Source organism: Ambystoma mexicanum, chromosome 11 (genome assembly GCF_040938575.1).
Source record: "Ambystoma mexicanum isolate Mex_15411 chromosome 11, UKY_AmexF1_1, whole genome shotgun sequence".
NCBI lineage: Eukaryota > Metazoa > Chordata > Amphibia > Caudata > Ambystomatidae > Ambystoma > Ambystoma mexicanum.
This window is the reverse complement of record NC_090934.1, coordinates 90,179,504-90,201,109: the sequence shown is the minus strand read 5'-3', so window position 1 is coordinate 90,201,109 and position 21,606 is coordinate 90,179,504. Positions and strand designations below refer to the sequence as shown.

The window sequence follows — 21,606 nt, the reverse complement described above, 5'->3', positions numbered from 1 at the left end:
CATTTGACTGCTGCTGCAAGATCCATTCCAGTGTCCCTCCTTTTGTCTGCCTGATCAAGAATCTGGCGACCCAGTCTGATGCTGCTGCCTCGCGGATGCATCATGCTACAACTTCACTTCTAAGGTACTGTGAGACTCTTGGTAGAACTTACCCAGAGTTGCATTGCTGATTCTGTGTTGCTGGAGTTCAGGTGTTTGGGAGTTTGCCCATAGAAGTTTGCCCAGGCCTAATGCCTGTGAGCCTACAGTGAGACTCCTCCGAAGTGCCTGACCCTTTTTCCAACAATGATTACTTATTACAGAAGACTTCTTGCAGAACTTTTGGACTTTCTACAGCTTCCGCTTCCCTGTTATGCCCTCCAATCTGACTCTTGACACTCGTAACTAGATCTGGATGGATTTATGAAGTGTTAGGCCTCTGTGAAAACAATTGCAAGTATTTACCTGCTTTATGTTGGTTTTGTTTCATCCAATTTTAACAAACAGATATTCTGAAAGAGAGGTAAAGGTGCCCCTCTGCGAGAACGTACACAGCTTAATGGTATATTCTATGGGAAGGTGCCCACCCGAAGGTTCACAGCCACATTTTATCTCATTGTACCTTTCACAAAGGAGGAGTAGCCATTTGCATATCAGTGTCCCGCCCAGTTGAGCAGTCCAGCCCCAAAATGCTAGGCAATCCTCCTTTGAACAATATACCAACAGCAACCTCATGCTCCTGTTTCGGCCTAGTCTGGGATCATCAGTGAGGTGGAGCTGTGCCTCTCTGAGCACAGTGAGCAAGGGGTCAATGTCTGGATAACCCTAGGTAACTTAGGGTGACCAGCCCTAAGTTCCTTAAACATAGGAAAAGGGGTACGGATGGCCCTCTCCGAGAACGATCACGGCTTAATGACCTGTTGTATGGCAAGTCAGGGTAGGAATGACCTGCTTGTAAAATGTAATTGTTGGTATCAGGGAAAACGTTCGCTATTTATTGTGAATTACACTTCCCTATGCTGTTAAATTTCTCATGCAGGATCTTAGCTCTTCAGTACGCTGCTTATCGCCTATTCTTAGATTTATGTTTATTCCAAGGTATTGCATGCAAAATATCAGTTCAATGGGTGTATTCCCAACCTTCCAAGTCATCAGTTTTTTCTTTGTTTCTTCCAGATCTTTCTAAAACTAGAGTTTCTGATTTGATATTTGTTATGTTTAATGAGTTTTCTCTGTTTTGTGCAGGGAATTCAGTGATGTTTGAATATCAATGGGTGTCTGGTAGAGAATCACAAGGTCCTCTGCATACAGCTTCCAATTTATATATGCATTGACCGTTTATTTTTGGCGGAAATGTTTTAACTGCTTTTAATGAATCTTCCAAAACGGAAATATATAATTCAAATAATTCAGCACCTAGCAGACAAACTTGTTTTAGCAGTTTTGTAGGTAGCTATACTTTTGCTAAGTAGCCCTTCGTTATTTAATCTGATTTGGATCGAGGTGTTCGAATAAAGGGCTATGATTGGTTCCAAGATGTGAATTGGGCAGTTCCAACCGCTCATTTTGTTTCCACAGTAGTCCTCGGTCGACACTCAAAAGCCTGAGCAAAGTCAATTGATGTGATTACTTTTTTTGAGTTGGTTGTTGCTCGTAGCTTCAAGAGATTTTGTCATGACCCCAAGAGGTCCCAAGACCCCTGTGGGTAACATTGGAAGAGTCTGGTCAGAAAGACTGGCTGTCTGGCGCTGGAACAAGCTCCTGCCTGTATCTCAGACATACTGCCCCATTCAAGATGGTCCCCGGGCTGGATCAGTCAACTTGGATCCAACATGGCCCCTAAAGGGCCATTGTATAAACATCCCTGATGGTCTAGTGGTGCTGGGTGGGCCCAGGGCTATATAAACGCCGCCCTGGACCACACCCAATGCTTAGCGTTTTCTCCGGCTGAGGATTCAGCGTAACTCTCGCCTGCTCTGATCCAGCTCATCCCGACGTGTCAAGATCCAAAGGCTCCTGCGCCTCACCGCGCTCCTGGAATCCTGACTCCCAGCGCTTCTCTACGGATCAAGACTGCACTACGGGTCATGGCTTCCGGATCAGCTGTTTCCTGGAAATCATCTCGGCTCTCCGGGTCCGCGGCTCCTAACATCAAGGAACAGCTCTGTCTGCCGCCTGCCTTCTTCAGGGTCCTCCGCGGCTCCCTGACATCAAGGACCAGCTTTGTTCGCTGCGTGTCTTCTTCCGGGTACTCTGCGGCTTCTGAAAGATACAAAGGACAGAGAGGGGGTAAGCAGTGGACTTACAGTGCATTACCAGCTTAGCCCAAACCCCTACCTCCTCCTACACGTTACTTACCAAAAGCGTCCAAGAAGCAGGTGCCAGTCTCGAACTGCATAACTCCGCCGCAGCCCCTCCGACACCTGTGGAGAAAAGGACAAGGGTTAGACGCCAATAAACAGCACAGCCTCGCTGAACCCAGTGAAAAACGAGGATAGACTGATAATACGTGCACTATGTGCAAACTGCAATAAAGTTGCCTTGCCAACCCATCAGGCAATCAACGCGGGCTAGCACGCCACAGCAGGTCTGGGCCACACTTACCCAGTGAAGGAACTGGGATAACAGTTTAACTGCCACTAAACCACCAGTGGAGTAACTGAGACAATACCTCAAGATACGTCTGGAAGAACCAGAGACTTGGCCACACAAGGCAATCTGAACATTATTATCCAGGCCACTCCCGCCTCCCTGACCACTGGGTGTTTGAACCTGCAGTGAGCAGAGGAGAGAAAGTGTTTTGGACTAAAGCAAGAGCAGAAGGCCAACAACAGACCGGACCAGAACTGCCGACAGTCCGGACCAGGCACTCCTGTAGGGCCCCAGAGGTAAGCGTTACAGATTTAGAATGAAAAGATTTAAGCTGCGACCGAACCCCCCCACCCCCCTTCACAAATCCAGTTTGTCTTTTATCGTAATGGCTTGATGACAAAACCCCACTCCTTGAGGCGTGCTAAGATGATTGTTGCAAATAATTTGCCAAGCGCATCTAGGAGGGCAATGAGCGGTAATTCTTCGGGTCTGATCTTAACCCTTTTTTAAAAATAGGTATGATAATGGCTTTATTTCAAGAATTTGGTATTGTTTTCTTTTTGCATATATCATTGAATAAAGCCATGCTGAAGTCTGCTTACTCTTCTTCTTTTGCTTGTTTGAGGATGAAATTAATCAGACCATCTGGACCTGGGGTGCATGAATTGCTGAGACATTTTAAATGCTTGATTTATTGTCTGTCGGCCATATGTGCCCATTTATCTGCGTCGAGTGGATCGCATCTATCAAAACAATGGATTCTTGACCAAAGAGGTCGCTAAAGAATCCTATCCAATTTGTTTCTTTGACTGCACAGCTTAGTAGTGCAGTTTGTGGGCTTTCAAGATTATTTAGCACCGACCAAAGTGATTTGGAGTTGTTTGATGCAATGATTTTTAGCATCTGTTCAGCGTCGTTTTGGCCGATACTATATGCTCCTTTAGACAGTTTTCTATATTTTTGTTTGCGCAATCTGATTTGGTTATTAATTGCACAGTCGTGAGGTACTCTTCACTTTCTCAGGTCTTTGTTTAATTCCCTCTTTTTCTTGACTATCTATTCAGAAATTTAAAGTGGGGTTTCAAGTTGGAAGTGATTTTTAATGCATTTAGAAACCGCGTGTAGTCCCACTTGTGCGTTTTATGGTTGGTGGTTATCTATTGAGTCCACCTCTTGGACTTGTTTAGGTTTTAGGCGTAGTCTGCTTCTACATGGATCTATTTAAATGGCAGCATTCCAGGTTGACTTTGCCTGTATGCAACCGCCAGTGTAGGTTCAATTCAATCAAATCGTGGTTGCTTGCTGCAGTTCTGATTATCTGTAATGACTTTGTCCAACGATGAAAATTGTCAGACAAGAAGTTGTAGATCTCTTCTCCATGTCGGAGATGCTGGGATATCCCTTATGGTTTGCCCATTCAGCGGATATAGGTCTCGATCTTTCATCTCCTTCATCCATTTGAGCATTCTTGAGGGATGTCTAGTGTGTTCTTTGTTCGCATTTGGTTTGGCCTGGCCTCTGTATTTTGATTCAAGCAGTTTGTGTTCAAATCGCCACACAATCACCCAGGCAGTTGGATGGTCTAGTTGCTCAGTATCTAATAACGTTGTTGCTTCTTCTGTGAAGGATTTGTTGTCCCAATTTATTGAATCCCAGTATAGATTCAACATTATGAATTTAGATGTATAGGCAGTTTCTATGGATTCTAAATCTAAATTTACCATTTGCATTGAATGATTTGGGGTTTGCTGTGTAGAGATTTAAACCAAAGCTAATTTTTAATCATGAAAATTAGCCCTGAAGATGGTTTACCCTGTTTATTTCTTTTGGCAGGCTTAATTAAAAGCGTGTACCCATCTACAAGCGGAGGCAAACTCAGCCAGGTTTCCTGCAGGCAAAGAATAGCTAGCGACTTTAGATTTGCACATTCATTGTTGAAAAGATGTTTGTGTCCACAGGTATTCCAGCTTCCTATTTTCAATGTGTCTCTCTGCACCAATTGTTGATGCTATTGGGATTTGTTGGAATTTAGACATTTGGAGAGCCAATCCCAATTTTCGTCAGCCGTACCTTGCGTGATCTCAGTGGCGGGTATGCATATTTCTCGCTTGCTAATAGAGTTGTGAAGCGTTATCTTTATAGGTATGGGCGCTTTTTCATTTGCATTTTCCAGCCTTGTCGGCCCCCTCAGTGTAGGTTTGTTTGATTTTATGTAAAATGGAGAAACTTTGTGACTGTTGCACAAGTTTGGATTCTTTCCCCACTTGTTGATCTTATTTGGTTATTTGCTTCTGTCAAGTTCCAGGAGGCAGGATTATCCTCTTTAATGTCAAAGCCTAAAGGCCACATGGTTGCGGCTTCTTCCAAAAGTAGAGTTCTTATTATTTTTTAATCGATACGCAAGCACAATCAAAATGGCCGGCAATTGGATATTCTACGGCTGCAATGTCGCGTGATTCTAGGCTACGTAGCCGTGTAATAAGATCGAAGTGTTTGAAAATGTTGGTACGATTTAGTGCCAAGCCATGGTTTAATGGCAGAAGATGTTCCAATTAGATGCACTATTTTTTTTGTTGTGTTTACTGTGTTCTGTTTTCTTTGGCATATCTGTCTTGTTCTTTAGTATTATGACTCAAGATGGTATAAACTCTTCTGCAGGCGTATTTGCATGCCATTGGTTTGAAGTGCACTTGGTTGGTCGCTGTTGTATCAGGCAAGAGTGTATTTGTGTGAATGTCAACTGTATTTGTGTTCCATTCTGCTTGATTGCTTGATGAGTGAGTTTTATTTTCCACAAACTTGCGCATTGTCGGCATTCTTATAAGGTCAGAAAAATGTTTGAATCGCACGTCTTTTTTCAGATGTCTTGTAGCCCGATCTCTGGCTGATATGACCCAACTGACAGCACCTCACTCAAGAGGCTGATATTAACAGTCTCGTCCTGTCTCCATTTTCTGCCCTTCTTCATAAAATGATATACTCCTACATCCTGTCCCCTTTCCTCCATACTTGTGGGACATTCCGCCCTTCGGGGCGGGACTAGAGGACTTTTGTTAAAAAGCATCAAACTTTCAATTTGTGTCCTTTTTATTTTTACACTGGGCCACCGCACGTGGGCGTTCGGGGTCGGACGCTCTAGCATCACTGGGAATGTTTTTTAAAAAAAAAAAAAAAAATGTATTCCCTTTGTCCTTCCTTCCTGCTCCGGTTCCACAGTCATTTTGTCCTCTGTCTATGCCGCAGCGCTTGGGATTTGTGTCCGCTCATCCTGCTAACTTCGTTTCGCAGGGGTGGATCCCCACTCTTTGCCTGGAGTGTCTAGGCACGGAACGCAATTAGGACTCGTGTTTCTATTGCTACTCACTTTCCGTCCGTGCAGTTCAGCGTCGTCTTGTCAGGTGGGAGGAGGTATTTCAACACGTTCCTCCACTGAATTTGCAGCTCTTAATCGATGAAAAAAGGAAGCGATTGGTGAGTGAGTTGCTTTTTAGAGCACCCTGGCCAGGGGACTCCTTCCTGGGGGTCTTCCAGGACCGTGAGGGGCTCAAGTAGCTCTTCTACCAGGGATATCCCAGAGGTGTCCCGCAAGGGGCCTGAAAGGCACACCAGAGCTTCCTCCGAGGATCACCTCAGCGGGCCTGCCAAAACCGGATCTTCTGAGGTTCCATGTTTGGGGGCTAAAATTGGGCCCAGTTCTTCTGTGGCTCTGGGTGCCACGGTTTGCCCTGAGGTTTCCGCACCTGGAACTTCCGTACCGAGTCTCTGCTTGAGGCTACTCTCGAGGGAGCTAAAACATACTGGGGTTCAACCCGAGGTTCCTTTTCTTGGGGCTAAATTTAATACCGGCAGAATTGAGGGACCCTCTTTGAGGGTCCTGGCAGTGAGGTAAATCTCTGAGCCTTACCACGCTCATGGCCACGGTGATACCAGTTCTGTCGCGGGGTCAAAGAAGGCGGCCACGCACCACAGACCTTCCAGTACCTGCTCTGCCGAGGTTCCTCCACTTGAGGGTAATTCTGGGACAGTCCATTCCAGTAAACGCCGTAGATCTGCCAGTACCGGCTCTGCCAAGGTTCCTTGCTTCAAGGCTAAAATGGCACGTACGGCCCTTGACTCCCCTGAGGAGACTATTGCCTCACTTACTCCTGTGACGCAGTTTGGCTCAGGTGTTGACAAAATGGCAGCCCAACCTCTGCGGATAACAGTGGCCATTTTGACTACCTTTTACACCAACGTTAACTACGGTTGGTGCTGGGGGGGGCTACCTTTGGGGCAGAGCAGCCATTTCCACGCTATGTGGATAATAAGAACCTGTTCCACCCTCCTATGGATTGGCGTGCTCGGATACCGCTGCCTCATACAGACTCGCTCCCTCCTGCATCTGCACCCCTGTTCTATGTGGACCCAATTGGTGGCGGTCCATCCTGGCAACCATTCTCATTGTGTTCATGGGGGGTATGCCCCTGTCATGCCGCCGTCTCGTAGACGCCACTGGCGGCTGTGGAACGCATGGCGCTGGCGTCGCCATTAGGCTGTTCATTCTGCTTTCCACTTCCTGGCTAACGTTCTAGTCTTTTTGTTGTGGTCCTTCCTCGCTGCGTATTTAGCCCCACCCCCTTTCAGAGCTTGGCGCGTTGCAACTTTGCAGTACGCTCCGCTACTGTGCCTCGCTCGCCTTCTGTTAATCCTTTGTGTGCTTTGTTGGCGTCCCCCCGTTTTCTCTTCTGTATCTCCCTTTCCGCGCTGCTAGATTTCCGCCTTTGCCCCCTTCGCTTCTCTGATACTCTTTGTTTCGTTTCCAGTGTTTGCTTCCTGCTCGGCCTCGGCCTTCCTAGTCCCTTTCTTGCCTTTCTTCCCGTCTTTCTCTGTTCCTGTTCCTTTTCTTACCCGTTTCTCGTCCCTCTTTTCTATGCAGCTGCTCCCTTCCTTTCCCTGCTTTGTGTTTCCTTGGCTCTGTTGCTCTTCCGGAGTCTTTGTCACACTTCTGAGTCTGGCGTTCACTCTCTTACCATTACTCCTCCGGAATCTCATGTTGCCAAGAACTGCATCCTGCTTATCCATTCCGGAACGGATACCCGGAACCCCTCATATTCAAGAACTGCCTTGCACGGTGAATCGGACCATCTTCCTATTTGCCATCCTGGAGATTCCATGAAACTTATCAGCTGCAGCGTCAAGTTAAAGAGTTTTTTTTTTTTTCTTTTTGTTTTTTTTAGCCTGTGCTTTTTTCCTCTCCAACTGGTCCCTGTGGGGGGGGGGGGGCAGGATTCCTCTGCTTCCCTCAACAGGGTATCAGCGTGGCTTCCTACCGTGGGAGACCTTATCTCTTCACAAGAAAGAAGACACCTAGGAAGAAGGTACCCAAACACGAGACAGGTGTGGAGGAAGGGGTGGTGGATACGGATATTACTGACATACAGCCCTCCATTGCTGACCCTAATAGCCCCTTCTGCCCACCTCAGCGCCTAGACCTTCGTCAGAGGATGCGTTTTTTTGGGGGGAAATTTCAGACGCTGATGCATTCTGATACCATGAAGGCTCTGTTTAGGGAAAATGTATCCTAGGCCTCCTGTTCCGCCTTCTGCTCCGGCAGATCCTACATAGGTACTGGTGGTGCCTCTCCACTGCCTCCTCTTTCCCTGGTAGTGAAAACACTAGGACCGCAGCCTAACAAAACTTTAGGACCTGAGGCAGTAGGTGTGGCAGATCGGTCCTCTGCTCCTGCTTCACTGGATGACGATGGGCGGACCAGGACAGCGATGAGCCACCCTGCTCCATGAGAGCCTATCACGACCGGGTGCTGGACATGATGGCACTGCTAGGGGTGTCACGGTATTAGTTTTATGACGGTACGATAACCTTTTTGCCAAATGACGGTATATCATGGTTATTGCGGTATAGCAGGTGGAGTTAACTAATCTTAACAAATATTTTCTAAAAGGTCATAAATTGACAGATTTATCATCACAAAGAAAACCAGGCACCCAGGGCCAGAATTGGGCTTTTCAACATACTTTCCACTGAAATGCCACCCCTTGCTTCCACCAAACACATGAGGAGGAGGAGGAGGAGGAGGAGGAGGAGGGGGAGGGGGGGGGGTGGAGAAAGACCTGCTGCGACTGGCAAAGCAAACTGAATAGATTTTCTTAAGTGGTCATTTAGGCTTTATGCTCCCCCCCACTGGCTACTGGTGAAGATGAACATGTTGCCATCTTGATAACCTGCATGCCACCGATCAATGGAGGCTGATGGTAGTATACGCTTGTTCTCTCTCTTTCTCTTTCTCGCTCTTTCTCTCTCTCTCGTTTACTTGCGGGCCAAAAGGTGTTCAGTACTCACGGACATGTTACCCTTTGTTATGGCAGCAGGCAATACCCACAGAGATGAGTGAATTTCGCAGTGTGACTTACTCTATGTAAATTCAATGATAGAACCAGGGAAATCCCCCATTGCCATATGTTTAGCGAACATTATCCATTATAAACATATATAAACCCCAAAGCCGCCAACCCAAAGTAAACCCTTTTCCTTCTTGGCACTGTATCTATTCTTCCTATTGCTAACATATTGATTTTGTGTCAGGCACGTGTGGTTTATGGAATGGCATTAAAAACTGCTCCAACTGAAACTACTTGGCAGACGGCACATCCAACCGTGCAAGACCAAGACTGCGCAGCACTTGCTTACTGCAGCCTTTCCAAATCAGATTGAAAAGCGCACTTTACGGTATTAACGGTATAAACAATGTGACGGTTATTATTGTTCAATTAAGTGGTTCACGGTATCTTGAACGGTATACCGTTACATCCCTAGGCACTGCTTGACATTCCAGTACCCGAGGCCCCAGCTCCACAAGAGGGGGTGCTTTCTGGAGCCTTCAGTCTGTCTCCTCAGGAGCGAACAGGTCTGTTTCTCCAGAAGGACGTTTTGGCTGAGGCCCGTAAGGTCTGGGAAAAACCTAATTCCGGGCAGCCTTTCAACTAGAGGATTGACGCTTGCTACAAGCTTCATGCATCGGAGTTCATTTCTTTTTTGGCTTGTCCGCTCCCTTCAGCGACTGTGGAGGGAGCAGCCACTCTACAGTCCAGAACGGCCTCTACATCCTCCACTGCAGCGGCCCAAATCCTCTCCAAGGAGGACAAGCTCCTTGACGCCATTGGGAAGAAAGTCTATCCCAATTCGGCTCTCAGCTTCGTCAGGCCAACAGCGAGCTTATCCTGGTGGTGGCCAGTGTCAAGCTATGGAGGGAACTAGCAGACATCCAGTAATGTTTTCCTGCGGATAGGCTTGATGATTTCAAAGCCGGTTTGTCGGACGCCAGAGTGCTGGCACAGGATCTACTGGAGGCTGCGGCAAACCACGTAGACACAGCCGCCCGAGGCCTCATGGCCGGGGTCGACATGCTACGAAGTTCTCAAAGGAAGTGCAGGATAAGGTGCTTGATCTTCCTTTTGATGGTAAGATTGTTCCATTCCTTCACAGATGAGGAGCTACCAAAGACCAAAGCAAGGGCTCAAACAGCCAAGTCTTTATCGGTCCTGGTGAAAACTCCAGCTAAGGCTACTTGTACACCGAGGTCAGGGTACCAAACTCTGTCCTTCTCTGGATTCAGGAGTTTTCAGGATCGCTGTCCGTGCCGATCTGATGCTCTGGCTGGCGGGCCCTGCCGTAAGCAGCAGCAGCAAGGTGGCTGGTTTTTCTCTCGCCCATCGGCCTCCTCTCCTGGGACAGGTAGTCTCCCTGCTGGCAAATCATCCAAATGACATTTTTTGTTGGTCGCACGAGACTGAGGGGACAAATTTCGTCGATGAGTGACTGTGAAGAAAAAGAAAGTAGTGCTTGGAAATATTTTTTGAACTTTAAAAGAAACTAATTGCTAACTGCATGTTCTTTTTAGAATCTTAATCTATTTAAGGAAGTTTAAAACTTTGTTTTCTGCTATAGAGGATGAACTGTTTGTTCACTTAGTTAATTGTTAATGAGGTGTAAATCAACCGTTTTTGGAAGCGCGCGTGCATCTGTTGCTGCAGCATTTGTTTGAATTTCGGAAGTAGCACGCAAATCTTTAGAAGGGAAGTGTTTTGTTTCTCATTGTGTGTCGGAGCCTCCCTTGCGTTTCGAGGCAAGCACCTAGCAGCGTGCCATATGTGCCGGTCCAGTAGAGGTAGCTACGTCGGGCGAAATCCTGTAGTTGTGTGGCGTAGCTATAAAAATTAAATGAGGCAACAGAAAACGGAAAGCAGCTGAGGTACCAGCTCTGCGTTACATGTCAAGTGCGCGGCGTGTGAAGAGCCGTTCCGGAGACTTCCCCTCTTTCAGCGAGTCAGTTTCCAGGTACACGCAAGCGCAAGCAAGTTTTGTTAAACTTGCGTACAAGTGCAAGAAAGTAAAGATTCCGTGGATGAAGAGAGAAGTAGTAATTAATTCTGTAGGAAAGTAGCAAAGTAAAAGCAAGGATCTAAAAGCCTAACCAGCATGTTAGAAGGAAAGTTCAAAGGCTGCTGGAGATAGCGAAGGAAGCATAGAAGCAACTAGTGAAATAAATTAAAGAAAATAGTTATTTAGTTGCTGATTGTTTTGAGCAACTGTTCAATGTAATTTTCAATAAGGAATTGAGAAAATTAGAAGAAGCATACAATTCAGCAGTGTTGGGACTGATTATTAGCGTCAGCAGGATAATAATTCTCAAGCATCCAATAGGCCTCCAAGCTAGAAGCAGAGGTAGTCGGGTAACTAGAGGGTCTTGAGTGGGAAAATATAAAATTCAGTGCAGATGTAATTTTTTTTAATGTTAATTTGAGATGTTAGTTGCAGGTTCTCCAGTGTTCCATGAGTTAAGGAGACTGGCGGAATCGTGACCGTTTGTAATTTTCTTCACTTCCCCTTTTCTCCCGATCCGGTCAATCGAGCAGTTGTACATTTGACTGTTGGGTAGACTGGTTTTGAGGATTGGATGGGCTATCGTCTGCTCCTGCAGGAATTTCAGCGTTGGGACCTGATGGAATGAAAGGCCCACGTTAAAAACCTGCCTGAGCAGAGATGGAGGCCGAAGCGGAGGTGTCATTGGGCTCCTTAACAAAGATGTTAGCTGGGATGAGAGAGGAAATGAATGAGTCAAGGAAAGAGAGAACAGAGTTAAGTGTTAGGTTCAAGGAATTAAGTCTTTTGGTGCATAAGGAAGGTGTGGAGGAAGAAAGACTGAGTGGCTTAGGTTGGAGGCCAGATGGGGAACTGCCAGTGCTTTCATCTGAAATAGAACTTGGAAGGGTGGAGGGAACTAGTGGCGAGGAGAGGTTAAGAGGGGGTTTGCCAGCAATTTCGGTGTTAACTGCTTTGGCTCCACCAAGCGGTTCTCAGGTGATCAACAGAAGTTGAAATCTTTTTTGATGCAATGCGAATTGCAGTTTGTGTAGACCAGATTCTTTCTCTAGTGAAAAAGCTAAGGTGGCATTTTTTATCTCTTACCTGTCAGGCGAGGCAGGAGCATGGTCCGTCCCCATGGTTGGTGCGGGGGAAAGGGAGTTGGAGAGTTGGCAAGGATTTAAGATTAAATTCAGCAAAGTGTTTGACAGACTAACTTTGACTCAGTGTAGATACTGAGTTGTTGGGATTGAACAAAGGAAACTGACTTATCAGTCTATATTACTCAATTCCGATCATTAGTATTGGAGATTGCTTGGCCTGAGCAGATAAGGTCTTCTCTTTTCTATAGGGGTTTACGAGAGGAGTTAAAGGACACTTTGTCAGTGGTTCAGGGGAGACCAGTATCGAGTGAGGAGTTAATTACTTTGGTTTTGAAATTAGACGCAAGATTAAATGAGCGACATCGGGAGCGTAGGCGGACAATCCCAGAGGGAAGGCTTTGGGTTTGCAGTGAGAGATCTAGAGGGGATATAGCACAAAGAGAAACGAAGGATCCAGTGAGAGACAGTTTAGACCTCCCTTGACCAAGGAAGAGAAAAGAAGGGAGAATCTTTGTCTTTACTGTGGGGATAGTGGCCATTTTGTTGGGAATTGCCCCAGAAACCCCCAGAGATTTCAAATGCCAGCTTGAAGAGGTCCAATGGTGACAAACGCAATCCAAGCTTCGGTACCGCACATTGCAATAAACGTATCCTTATTTTGGAAGGGTTGATTGAAATGTGGGGTTCCTTGTGTGCTTGATTCTGGGGCGACAGGTGATTTTATTGATAAGACCGTGGCTTTTCAGTTAGGGCTGTCACTAGTAGATGAGGAAATTCTAGGGCAGGGCTGTAGATGGAACTCGGCTTACCTCGGGTCTCACTACACAAACCATAGAATTCCTAGGATTCAAAATTTCTGAAGGACATTGGGAACAGATTATGCAGATTATGTTTGAGCTGATTGACACACCTCAACTACAGATAATTCTGGGCATGCCTTGGTTGATGTTGCATAACCTTTTGATAGACTGGGCAAAGAAACGGTGGAATTTAGGTCAGTTTGGTCAGGAACATTGTGTAAGAGCATGGGAGGAGAGTGATGCAAGAAAGGGTGAGAGTCTGGGAGAGTTTTTAGCGTATGGCTTGGCAGAAGAACGTGTGATTGGTGCGGTGGTAGGGGCATTGCCTGAGTGCTATCAGGAGTTTGAGGATGTTTTTAGTGAACAAGAGGCAAATGAGTTACCACTGCATCGCCCTTATGATTGTAAGATCGATTGAGAAGATGGGGCACCAATTCCTTGTGGCAGAATATATGCGTTGACTGAGAGAAAACGAACATCTGAAGGAATATTTGCACGAAAACTAGGGTTTCATTCCCCACTTTCAATAGCCAGCGGCCTCACCATTATTTTTCGTGCCCAAGAAGGACAAAAGTTTAAGGACTTGCATCGACTACCGAGCCATCAATGAGATCACAATCAAGAATCGCTATCCACACGTTGATTTTAGTAATGTTGGATACCATTCAAGGGGCTAAGATAGGTGACGAATGGAAGATAGCGTTCCGAACTCGATTCGGATTATTAAAATACCAAGTAATGCCATTTGGGCTTTGCACTGCCCCAGCGACGTTTCAATATTTAATCAATGAGGTTTTGCTGGAATATCTAGATGTTTTCGTAATAGTTTACATCAGTGATATTTTGATATTTTCCCGAGAGGAGCATTGGCATCAGGAGCATGTCTGAAAAGTGCTGTTGAAGTGACGTGTGAACCATCTATTCGCCAAGCTGGAGAAAAGTCAATTTCACACAAGGGTGGAATTTTTGGGGTTTGTGATTTTCTCCAGCCGGACTGGAGATGGATGTCAGTAAGATTAAAGCAGTTTTGGATTGGCCAACGCCCTCCTGTGAAAGACGTGCAAAGTTTCATCGGGTTTGCTAACTTCTATCGCAGGTTCATTCAAGATTTCTCATCTGTGGTGGCTCCAATCGCACGTTTATGGAAGAAAGGTGTAACATTTTTGTTGGGATAAGGAAGCTTTTCTGTTCTTGAAGAGCAAGTTTGCCACTGGACCAATAATTTTACATCCTAATGTAGAACCATTTTTTGTAGAAGCAGATGCTTCGGATTATGCTTTTGGGGCGGTGCTTTCGCAGAGACATCCAACTTCAGGTCAGTTACACCCGGTAGCCTCTTTCTCCAAGAAGTTTTCAAATGCTGAAAGAAACTACACCTTCTCAGAAAGGGCGCTTCTGGCAATCAAGGCAGTGTTTGGAGAATGGGGGCATTACTTACTTGGTGCTCGACACAAAGTAACTGTACTTGCAGATCATAGAAATTTGACCTTTTTACGTTCTGCCAAGACGTTGACACTGCGTCAGTTAAGATGGTCCGTCTTTTTTGCTGAGTTTGACTTTGATTACTTTCAATCCAGGCCGACAGAACGGAAAGGCTGATGCTTTGTCCTGGTGTAATCCAGGAAGTCTTAAAGAAGATCTGATGACTCCGGTGCCGTTCTTAAAGGAATCAAATATTGTGGTGGCAGAGATACAAAAGGAATTGAGTATGAGTGCACAGGTGCAGAAAGAAATTAATACTGAGCAGATATGTGAATGGGCAAGTGCAGATCCGGCAAGAGTGATTAAAGATGGTCTGCCACTGATGGGTACAAAGTTATTTTTGACAACAGTAGAATTGGGAGAGGAGGCTCTTCGTCAGGGTCATGATTCTTTGTTATCAGGACATCCAGGGTTCAGAAAAACCGTAAAACATGTACGCAGAGAGTTTTGGTGGGATGTGTTGAATTATGTAAAGATGTGTGCGAGAGCGAAGTCCGAAAATCGGAGACCTGCAGGGTTATTGACTCCTTTGCCCATCCCTCCACGTCCATGGCACTCTTATCTCTTTGGATTACATTGTAGATTTAACTGCCGATCATAGTTACACTACTATTTTGGTGGTGGTTGATGTTCTTTCTAAAGCCAGTCATTTCATGCCCATAAAGGGTTCTGCAACAGCAACTAATTTAGCACAAGCATTCATGCAACATTTAGTAAGATTACATGGTCTCCCTACACAGGTAATTTCAGATCGGGGGTCCCAATTCGTGTCCAAATTCTGGCGGGCGTTTTGTAAAGAACTAAAAATAGAGGTAAATAGAACTACGAGTTTCCATACAGAAGCCAGTGGTCAGACAGAGTGAACCGGGAGTTTGAGAAATATCTGCGGTATCTAAAATAAGATGAGCGTTGGGTAGATTTGATTTGGCTAGCAAAGTTCTGTTATAACAAAACATCAAAAGATTGAACAACAATGTCTCCTTTTTACTTTAATCAAGGGTTTCATCCTAGATTTCTTAGAGAAATCAACTTTGAGGAGGTAGAGGTACAAGATGTTGAAGTGAGAGCAATGGTTGGAAATGTTAAAAGGGGGGTTGAGGCTCTGCAAGTGAGTAAAACAAGATATAAGAAGTTTGCAGATCAAAGACATAGGGCTTCCCCAAGAAATCAAGAAGGTGATTTTGGTTTGGCTTTCCAGCAAAAATATCACTCATAAAGACGAGAGTAAATTTAGTCTGTTTAGAAAGTATTATCCCATGTGACAATTAAAGTAAAGTTAGCCTCTTGTTTAAAGGTGCAGCCCACTTTCCATGTAAACCTTCTAAAACCTTCTATAAAGGGAACTAGGTTGGGTAAGGCACCAGGTCCAGTAAGTGTAGAGGGTTCAGGAGAGGAGTATGAGGTTCAGGACCTCTTAGATTCTAGGGTGGTTCGAGTAAAATTGCAGTATTTAATAGACTGGAAAGGGTATGGTCCTGAAGAGAGATCCTGGATAGCCAAGCAAGATGTTCATTCGCCGCAGTTGGTAAAGAGATTTTATTTACTTTATCCTATGAAACCAGACCCTTGAGGAGAGGGGGTACTGTCAGGTTCCAGGGATTTTGGGGGATTTTATGTGCTGTGTTGTGTTTGAGTCAAGTACAATACTATGCTTCCTTGATTACATGTTGGACAGCTGATGTTCTCCCAATCCATGGGCGATGTTTTACATAGACTAGCAGGGCGGCACAAATTCGCCTTTCCTTATGGATCTGGACATATAAATTTGGGACTGGGCCATCCAGCACTATGTTTGGCTCCAGGCCGTACACATCCCGGGTCACATCAATGTGACTGCAGATTCACTCAGTCGGCAGCCAATTACGAGTGGGAAATGAACAGCGATGTCCTCCAACATTTTCCATCAATGGGCCACTCCAGAGGTGGACCTTTTTGCAACTTCTTTTCAAAAAAGGTAGCAGGCGCTCCTCTCCAGAAAGAACATGGCATGATAACATGTTCTGTGGTTTTTTTCCCCACTTTGAGAGTCTGCAGCCATCGCACAGCTCAACCTCACTGATGTGTCACAACAAGGCTGAAACACATGTATGGAGTTGCTATTGGTACTCTTGATCAAAGGAGGTTTGCCTGGCATTTCTGTCCTCTTTATGCGTCCAGGGATGGGCTCAAAGCTTCCCCCCTGGGGGGACGCCCTTGACATTCCGTGGGACAACACGAAGGCTTACGCCTTCCCTCCGTTGCTACTGATTCAGCGGTTACTCTTTAAGTTCAGGACCGCATCGAACTGCACTCTCCTGTTCATGGCTCCTTGGTGGCCAGCCAGATTCTGGTTTTCAGAACTACAGCATCTGTCGGTTCTCCCCTCCTACCCCCTCCCCCCCCGATCAGATTGCCGCAGATTCCGACCTTATTCACCAGAGCAATCGCCATCTGTGGCACCCCTACCCACAATCGTTCAGCTTGGTGGCCTGGTGCCTGAGTTCAGATGTTTAGCGCAGTTCAATCTGTCCGACAATATGCTCCTTATCCAAGCGGCTAGGAACCCTTCTACGAAGGCCCAGTACAGGAGCAAATGGCTGTTTTTGCCACTGGTGTTTAGCTAAACGGCTTCGGTCGGCACCGTTCTATCCTTTGTCTCTCACCTGGCAGCTTCTGGCATCCATGTTCTGTCATGCAGGACCTACTTATCTGCCATTGTGGCCTAACTGTCCACAGACAGCTGTTCGTTTTTCTTTGACTAATCCAGTCATCAAAAGGCCTTTTGCGGGCCCTATTCATCTCTTCACGCCGGTGCCGACTCCTCATCCCAAATGGGATGTAATTGTGGTTCCCACTGCGTTATGTCATACAGTTTGAACCCATGGCCACTATCTATCTCAAGTACCTCTCTTGGAAGCTTACTTTTCTGATCACAATAACCTCAGCAAGGCAGTAAGCAAACTCCAAGCTCTCTCCATGGAACATCCGTTCCTCACTTTCCACAGGGATAAGGTTGTGCTTCGCGCTCATCCTTCCTTCCAGCCTAAGGTAGTTACTGATTTTTATTTGAACCAATCAATCTCCTTGCCTGTCCTTTTTTCCTAATCCGGCATCGGATGCCCAGAGTTTTGCATAACCTGGACTTTGGGCGAGCCCTGAAGTTTTATCTCTATAGAACGAGTGAACTCAGAAGCTCCTCACAGCTCTTTGTTACGTTCGGACATCTGAAGGGGAAACCTGCTTCCAAAGCATTGATCTCCCGCTGGATTGCCTCCTGTATTTCAGAGGCCTATAAGATCTAAGGCCATCAACCCCCAAAGGGCATCCATGCACATCTTGTCTGGGGCAAAGCGGCTGCTTTTGCCTTCCAAAAGTATGTCCCCTGGGAGTCCATCACCAAGGCGGCCACGTGGACCTCTCCATCGGCTTTCTGCAAACATTACTGCTTAGACCTGAGCTCCAGGGCTGATGCCCAATTTGGCCAGCCTGTTCTCAAAAACTTATTCCAGTAAAGGATTTTCCATCCACCTGTACTACCTATGGTTGTGCTTGGGAGTCTCCGACAAGTATGGAGGAAAGGAGACGGGATGTAGCTGTATAACAAAGTTACTCACCGTAGTGACTACCTTACTCCTAGTCCATAGTCCCCTTTCCTCCATACGCCTGCCCGCTGTCCCATCTAAAAAGTATCCTGTATTGTTGCTTAATTGGTCTCGGACCTGGCGATACAAAAGGACTGAAGGGCGATGCTCCGAGCTCAGGAGGGCGGGGGTACGGCCACACGCAGTGGCCTCGCGTAAATATAAAGAGACAAACTAGATTTTTGATGCTTTTTAACAGAAGTGCTCCCAAGTATGGAGGAAGGGGGACTATGGACTAGGAGTTAAAGTAGTCACTACGGTGAGTAACTTAGTTATTTCATCCATCTCTTTCATAGGGTCATTGTGCACTTCTGCTGGATCAGTGTTTCCAATTGTTAATTTTTGCTGTTCTACCACTGGGGAGTCATTTGTTTCTGCCCTTTTGGTTTTCTCCAGTTGTTTACCGGGCAATGGGTCTGAGTGGGTTCTAGTAGGAGGCATTTTCAAGCTGGGGATAAATCCTTTTGATTGATCCACTCGGTTTGCTCCCTTGATTAGTCGCAGTGTGTATTTATTTTTTGCATACAGGTGCTGTTTTCGACCCATCTGTTTCCTTTTTTACCTAGAGTAAAAAAAATCTCATAATTGGCTTCTCTCTCCTCTTGGTAATTAGTAGACATTTTTTTTTTTTTTTTTAGCATTTGCATCGATGTTAGTATTTGTTGTGTTCGCTGGTAATTGCGATAACATTGCTACATCAACTGACTGATGCATTTTCATCTTTTGCGATGGATGTTGGGTCCATCATAGATTCCGTTTGTAGATGTACTTCATACTGGTTGACTTTAGGTATTTCTAAGTTTGTTGGGACGAAATTGTGCGATTAATTTTTTATTTCATGGACCAGCACCGGCGCTATTAGTTGGATTTCTTCTTCCTGAATGTTGATGTTGGGTTTAGGTTTCTGATGTAAAAGTTCTTGATTTGTTTGTATAGTTTCTATATCGTGAACAGTTCTCGGATTCTTTGCCCCATTTTAAAATGTCTTTAGCCACTTCAAGCTGTATCTTATTTGCTCCAATTTCTCTCACATGGTCAGCCAGGAGTTTTTGAAGTAGGCTTTCCGATTCGGCATCCCTGTCCAACCTTTGTTGCAGTGTATTTGCAAAAGCTTCTATATATCATTTTTGGATGTGTCATTGCAAGCAAAGTCGTCTGATCTTTGAAGCTTTCATAGATGGATTCATATAATTTCAGAAAGGGGTTTTAGCACAATGGTAAGTGTTGCCATTATGGTATTTTGTATTTGCAGATTATCAAGATTGCCAGACACTATCAATTGCTTTGTGTTATTTTCTGATGACACTGCTTCAAATGTTAGTTGCCTTGCAGGTAGACTGGTCTGTTGCAGGTTCTTTCTTCCATATTTGAGTCTGCACTTGAATCAGTTGAGTAGGAGTTATTTTATTTTCTGACCACCTTGTTCTCGACTCTTTTGAAGGGCTTGGCCGTATCTGAGCTTCGTGGACTTTATTGGAAACAGCTGGCGGGGACAATATGGATTTTGAAATTGTCCCCAGTTATAGGCTTTTGTTTGAGTAACGGATGCTCAGAATGTGTAGCAAGTGAGTTCAAACTGCACTGAGCATGTTGTTCTTCTTGTTCTGCAGCAAGGTCCTGAATTTGCAAGTCAGACGGCATGCAGCGTATTTGTGCAGCACTTTTCCAGGATTGAGAGTCTAATCTCGGTCTTGGTTTAGTCGCAGTCATGACCTGATCACACGGTGCATTCGATTTTGGTGTTTGTGTTTGCGTCGTTTTGTGACACTGCTGCATTTCATTTCTCCTGGTCATTTGCGACATCTCTGGCGAGGACTCATTTGTGATTTTTGACAGTATGCTGCGGCTTCTGCACATCCTAACTCGGAGGGATCCGCTGTTGAATCTCGCATCGCTCAAGCGGTCCAGCTCCAATTCCGGGATATCAACAGAAGGTGACGGAGAGGAGGAGGTGCACTCCAAGTCCAAAGGGGTGGGGACCAGGTTCAAAAGCACTGGTTATTTCCTCATGACCTTCACTAGAAGCCATATTAAGCATGTTTGTGGCAGTGTTGATGACAATAGTGTTTTTCTTAACTTATGGTGAGGTAGAGGGTGGCACTCGCTTTCAGTCAGACATGATTCTACATTTGGACTCACTCTTTGTGGTTCCGTGCTTGGCTGCACGTCTGCTGTAGTCCTTCCAAATGATTTGGCTCAGACAAAATGGAGAAATGGAGAAACTGGCCATCTCCCAGCTGAATCTCCATACTGAATCTGTTGGTTGTCTTCATGACCATCAGTCTGGCTTCAGAGCTGCCAGAAGCAAGGAAACTGCTCTCCTGAACATCCGTGTTTTAATGTTTCAGTGTTTTACATTTGAACGTGGCCATTAGTCTCACTGTCCGTTCCATATAATCGGTAAAAGTTCTGTTGCATGAACCGGAGTCCATCTTTCCTTGTGTCCCAGAGTAGTATAAATCAACAAAGCTATGACGGGGCTTTCAAAATCTACAAATACACTTGCATTGGCAAGGAGATTATTTTATGGGCGAGTTCCATTTGTATGTTACTCAACTGGCAGGGATGGTGGATGTTCAAATTATTTCACAATTACTGCAAACTAACTTTGTTGCAGTAAATGGCAAATAAGTTTCACTGTGTGTTGCCGGCATGCACCATTTTACAGAAAGCGCTGTTAAACGTTGTCAACTGTCACCATGGGGCGACTGTATTAGAGTCTGTATGTAAACTAAACTCTTCCTTCAGGTCTAGGGGGATTTAAAGGAATGTGTGATGCTGTAAAGCAGTTGATAGATTGATAGTGTAATTGTTTAATGAGGGTTTTATGGCAAACTGTTAATTCTTATCATATTTGTGCATTAACAGTGTTTTAAATTGCATTGGAGCACATTGGAAGCAATTTGCTTTAAACCCTACACTTTCCCTGCAGGAACGGAAAGCAGCTCGTCTAAGTAAAGAAGCAATCAAGCAGATGCATAGTGAGACCCAGCGAATGATTCGAGGTATAACTCAGGTTTTCCGGCTAATCCCCAAAGTATAATTTTTAAGCATTAAAAAATGTTTGGTGGTAATTAAATTGTTGCAGTGATGGCAAGGGTTGGACCCAATTTTGTTTGGAGTACACCATTGTTTATGTGATTGAGTGGGAGGTTGGCAGACAAGTTACAGAGCACAGCAGTTCGACCCAGCACAATCTTGATATAACACCTAAGATCTGGCATGGTTATCTTTGTTTAACTTTTCTAGATAACTCATCACTTAAACATCATAGTTAATTAGTGTCACTCTCCTCCGTCTTTCCTCGCCCCATCGTTTATACATGCAAGATGGTCCAGGAAGGGTCCCCAGATATCTTTAAGCCTGTGTTTCGTTACCACTGTTGCAGTATATCCCTCCTCACCATCATTGACAAACGTTAATGCTTTAACCATTCTGTTCCAGTGGCCGCACATTACCCTGAACGTAGCCTTGTATTGGAAGGGTGGTTTGAGATGTGTGGAGGTGGGGTTTACTCAAACTACACATTTGCTTGGTCTAAAAATAGCTGAGGGGCATTGAGAGGACATTATGTTTGAATTGATAGACGCGCCCCAGTTACAGATAATTCTTGGAATGCCCTGGTTAACCCTCCATAATCCTCTAATAGATTGTTTTAGGGGGAACAGA

General features: G+C 45.3%; 1 protein-coding gene across 1 annotated transcript in view; it reads left to right on the top strand.

Moving 5' to 3' along the window:
* CLSPN (claspin) overlaps positions 1-21,606 on the top strand; it is a 503,683-nt gene that overhangs the window by 56,629 nt on the left and 425,448 nt on the right. The window contains exon 6 of the mRNA XM_069622600.1: positions 20,870-20,942. Coding sequence (XP_069478701.1) covers positions 20,870-20,942 — 73 coding nt within the window. The remainder of the gene's footprint in view (positions 1-20,869; positions 20,943-21,606) is intronic.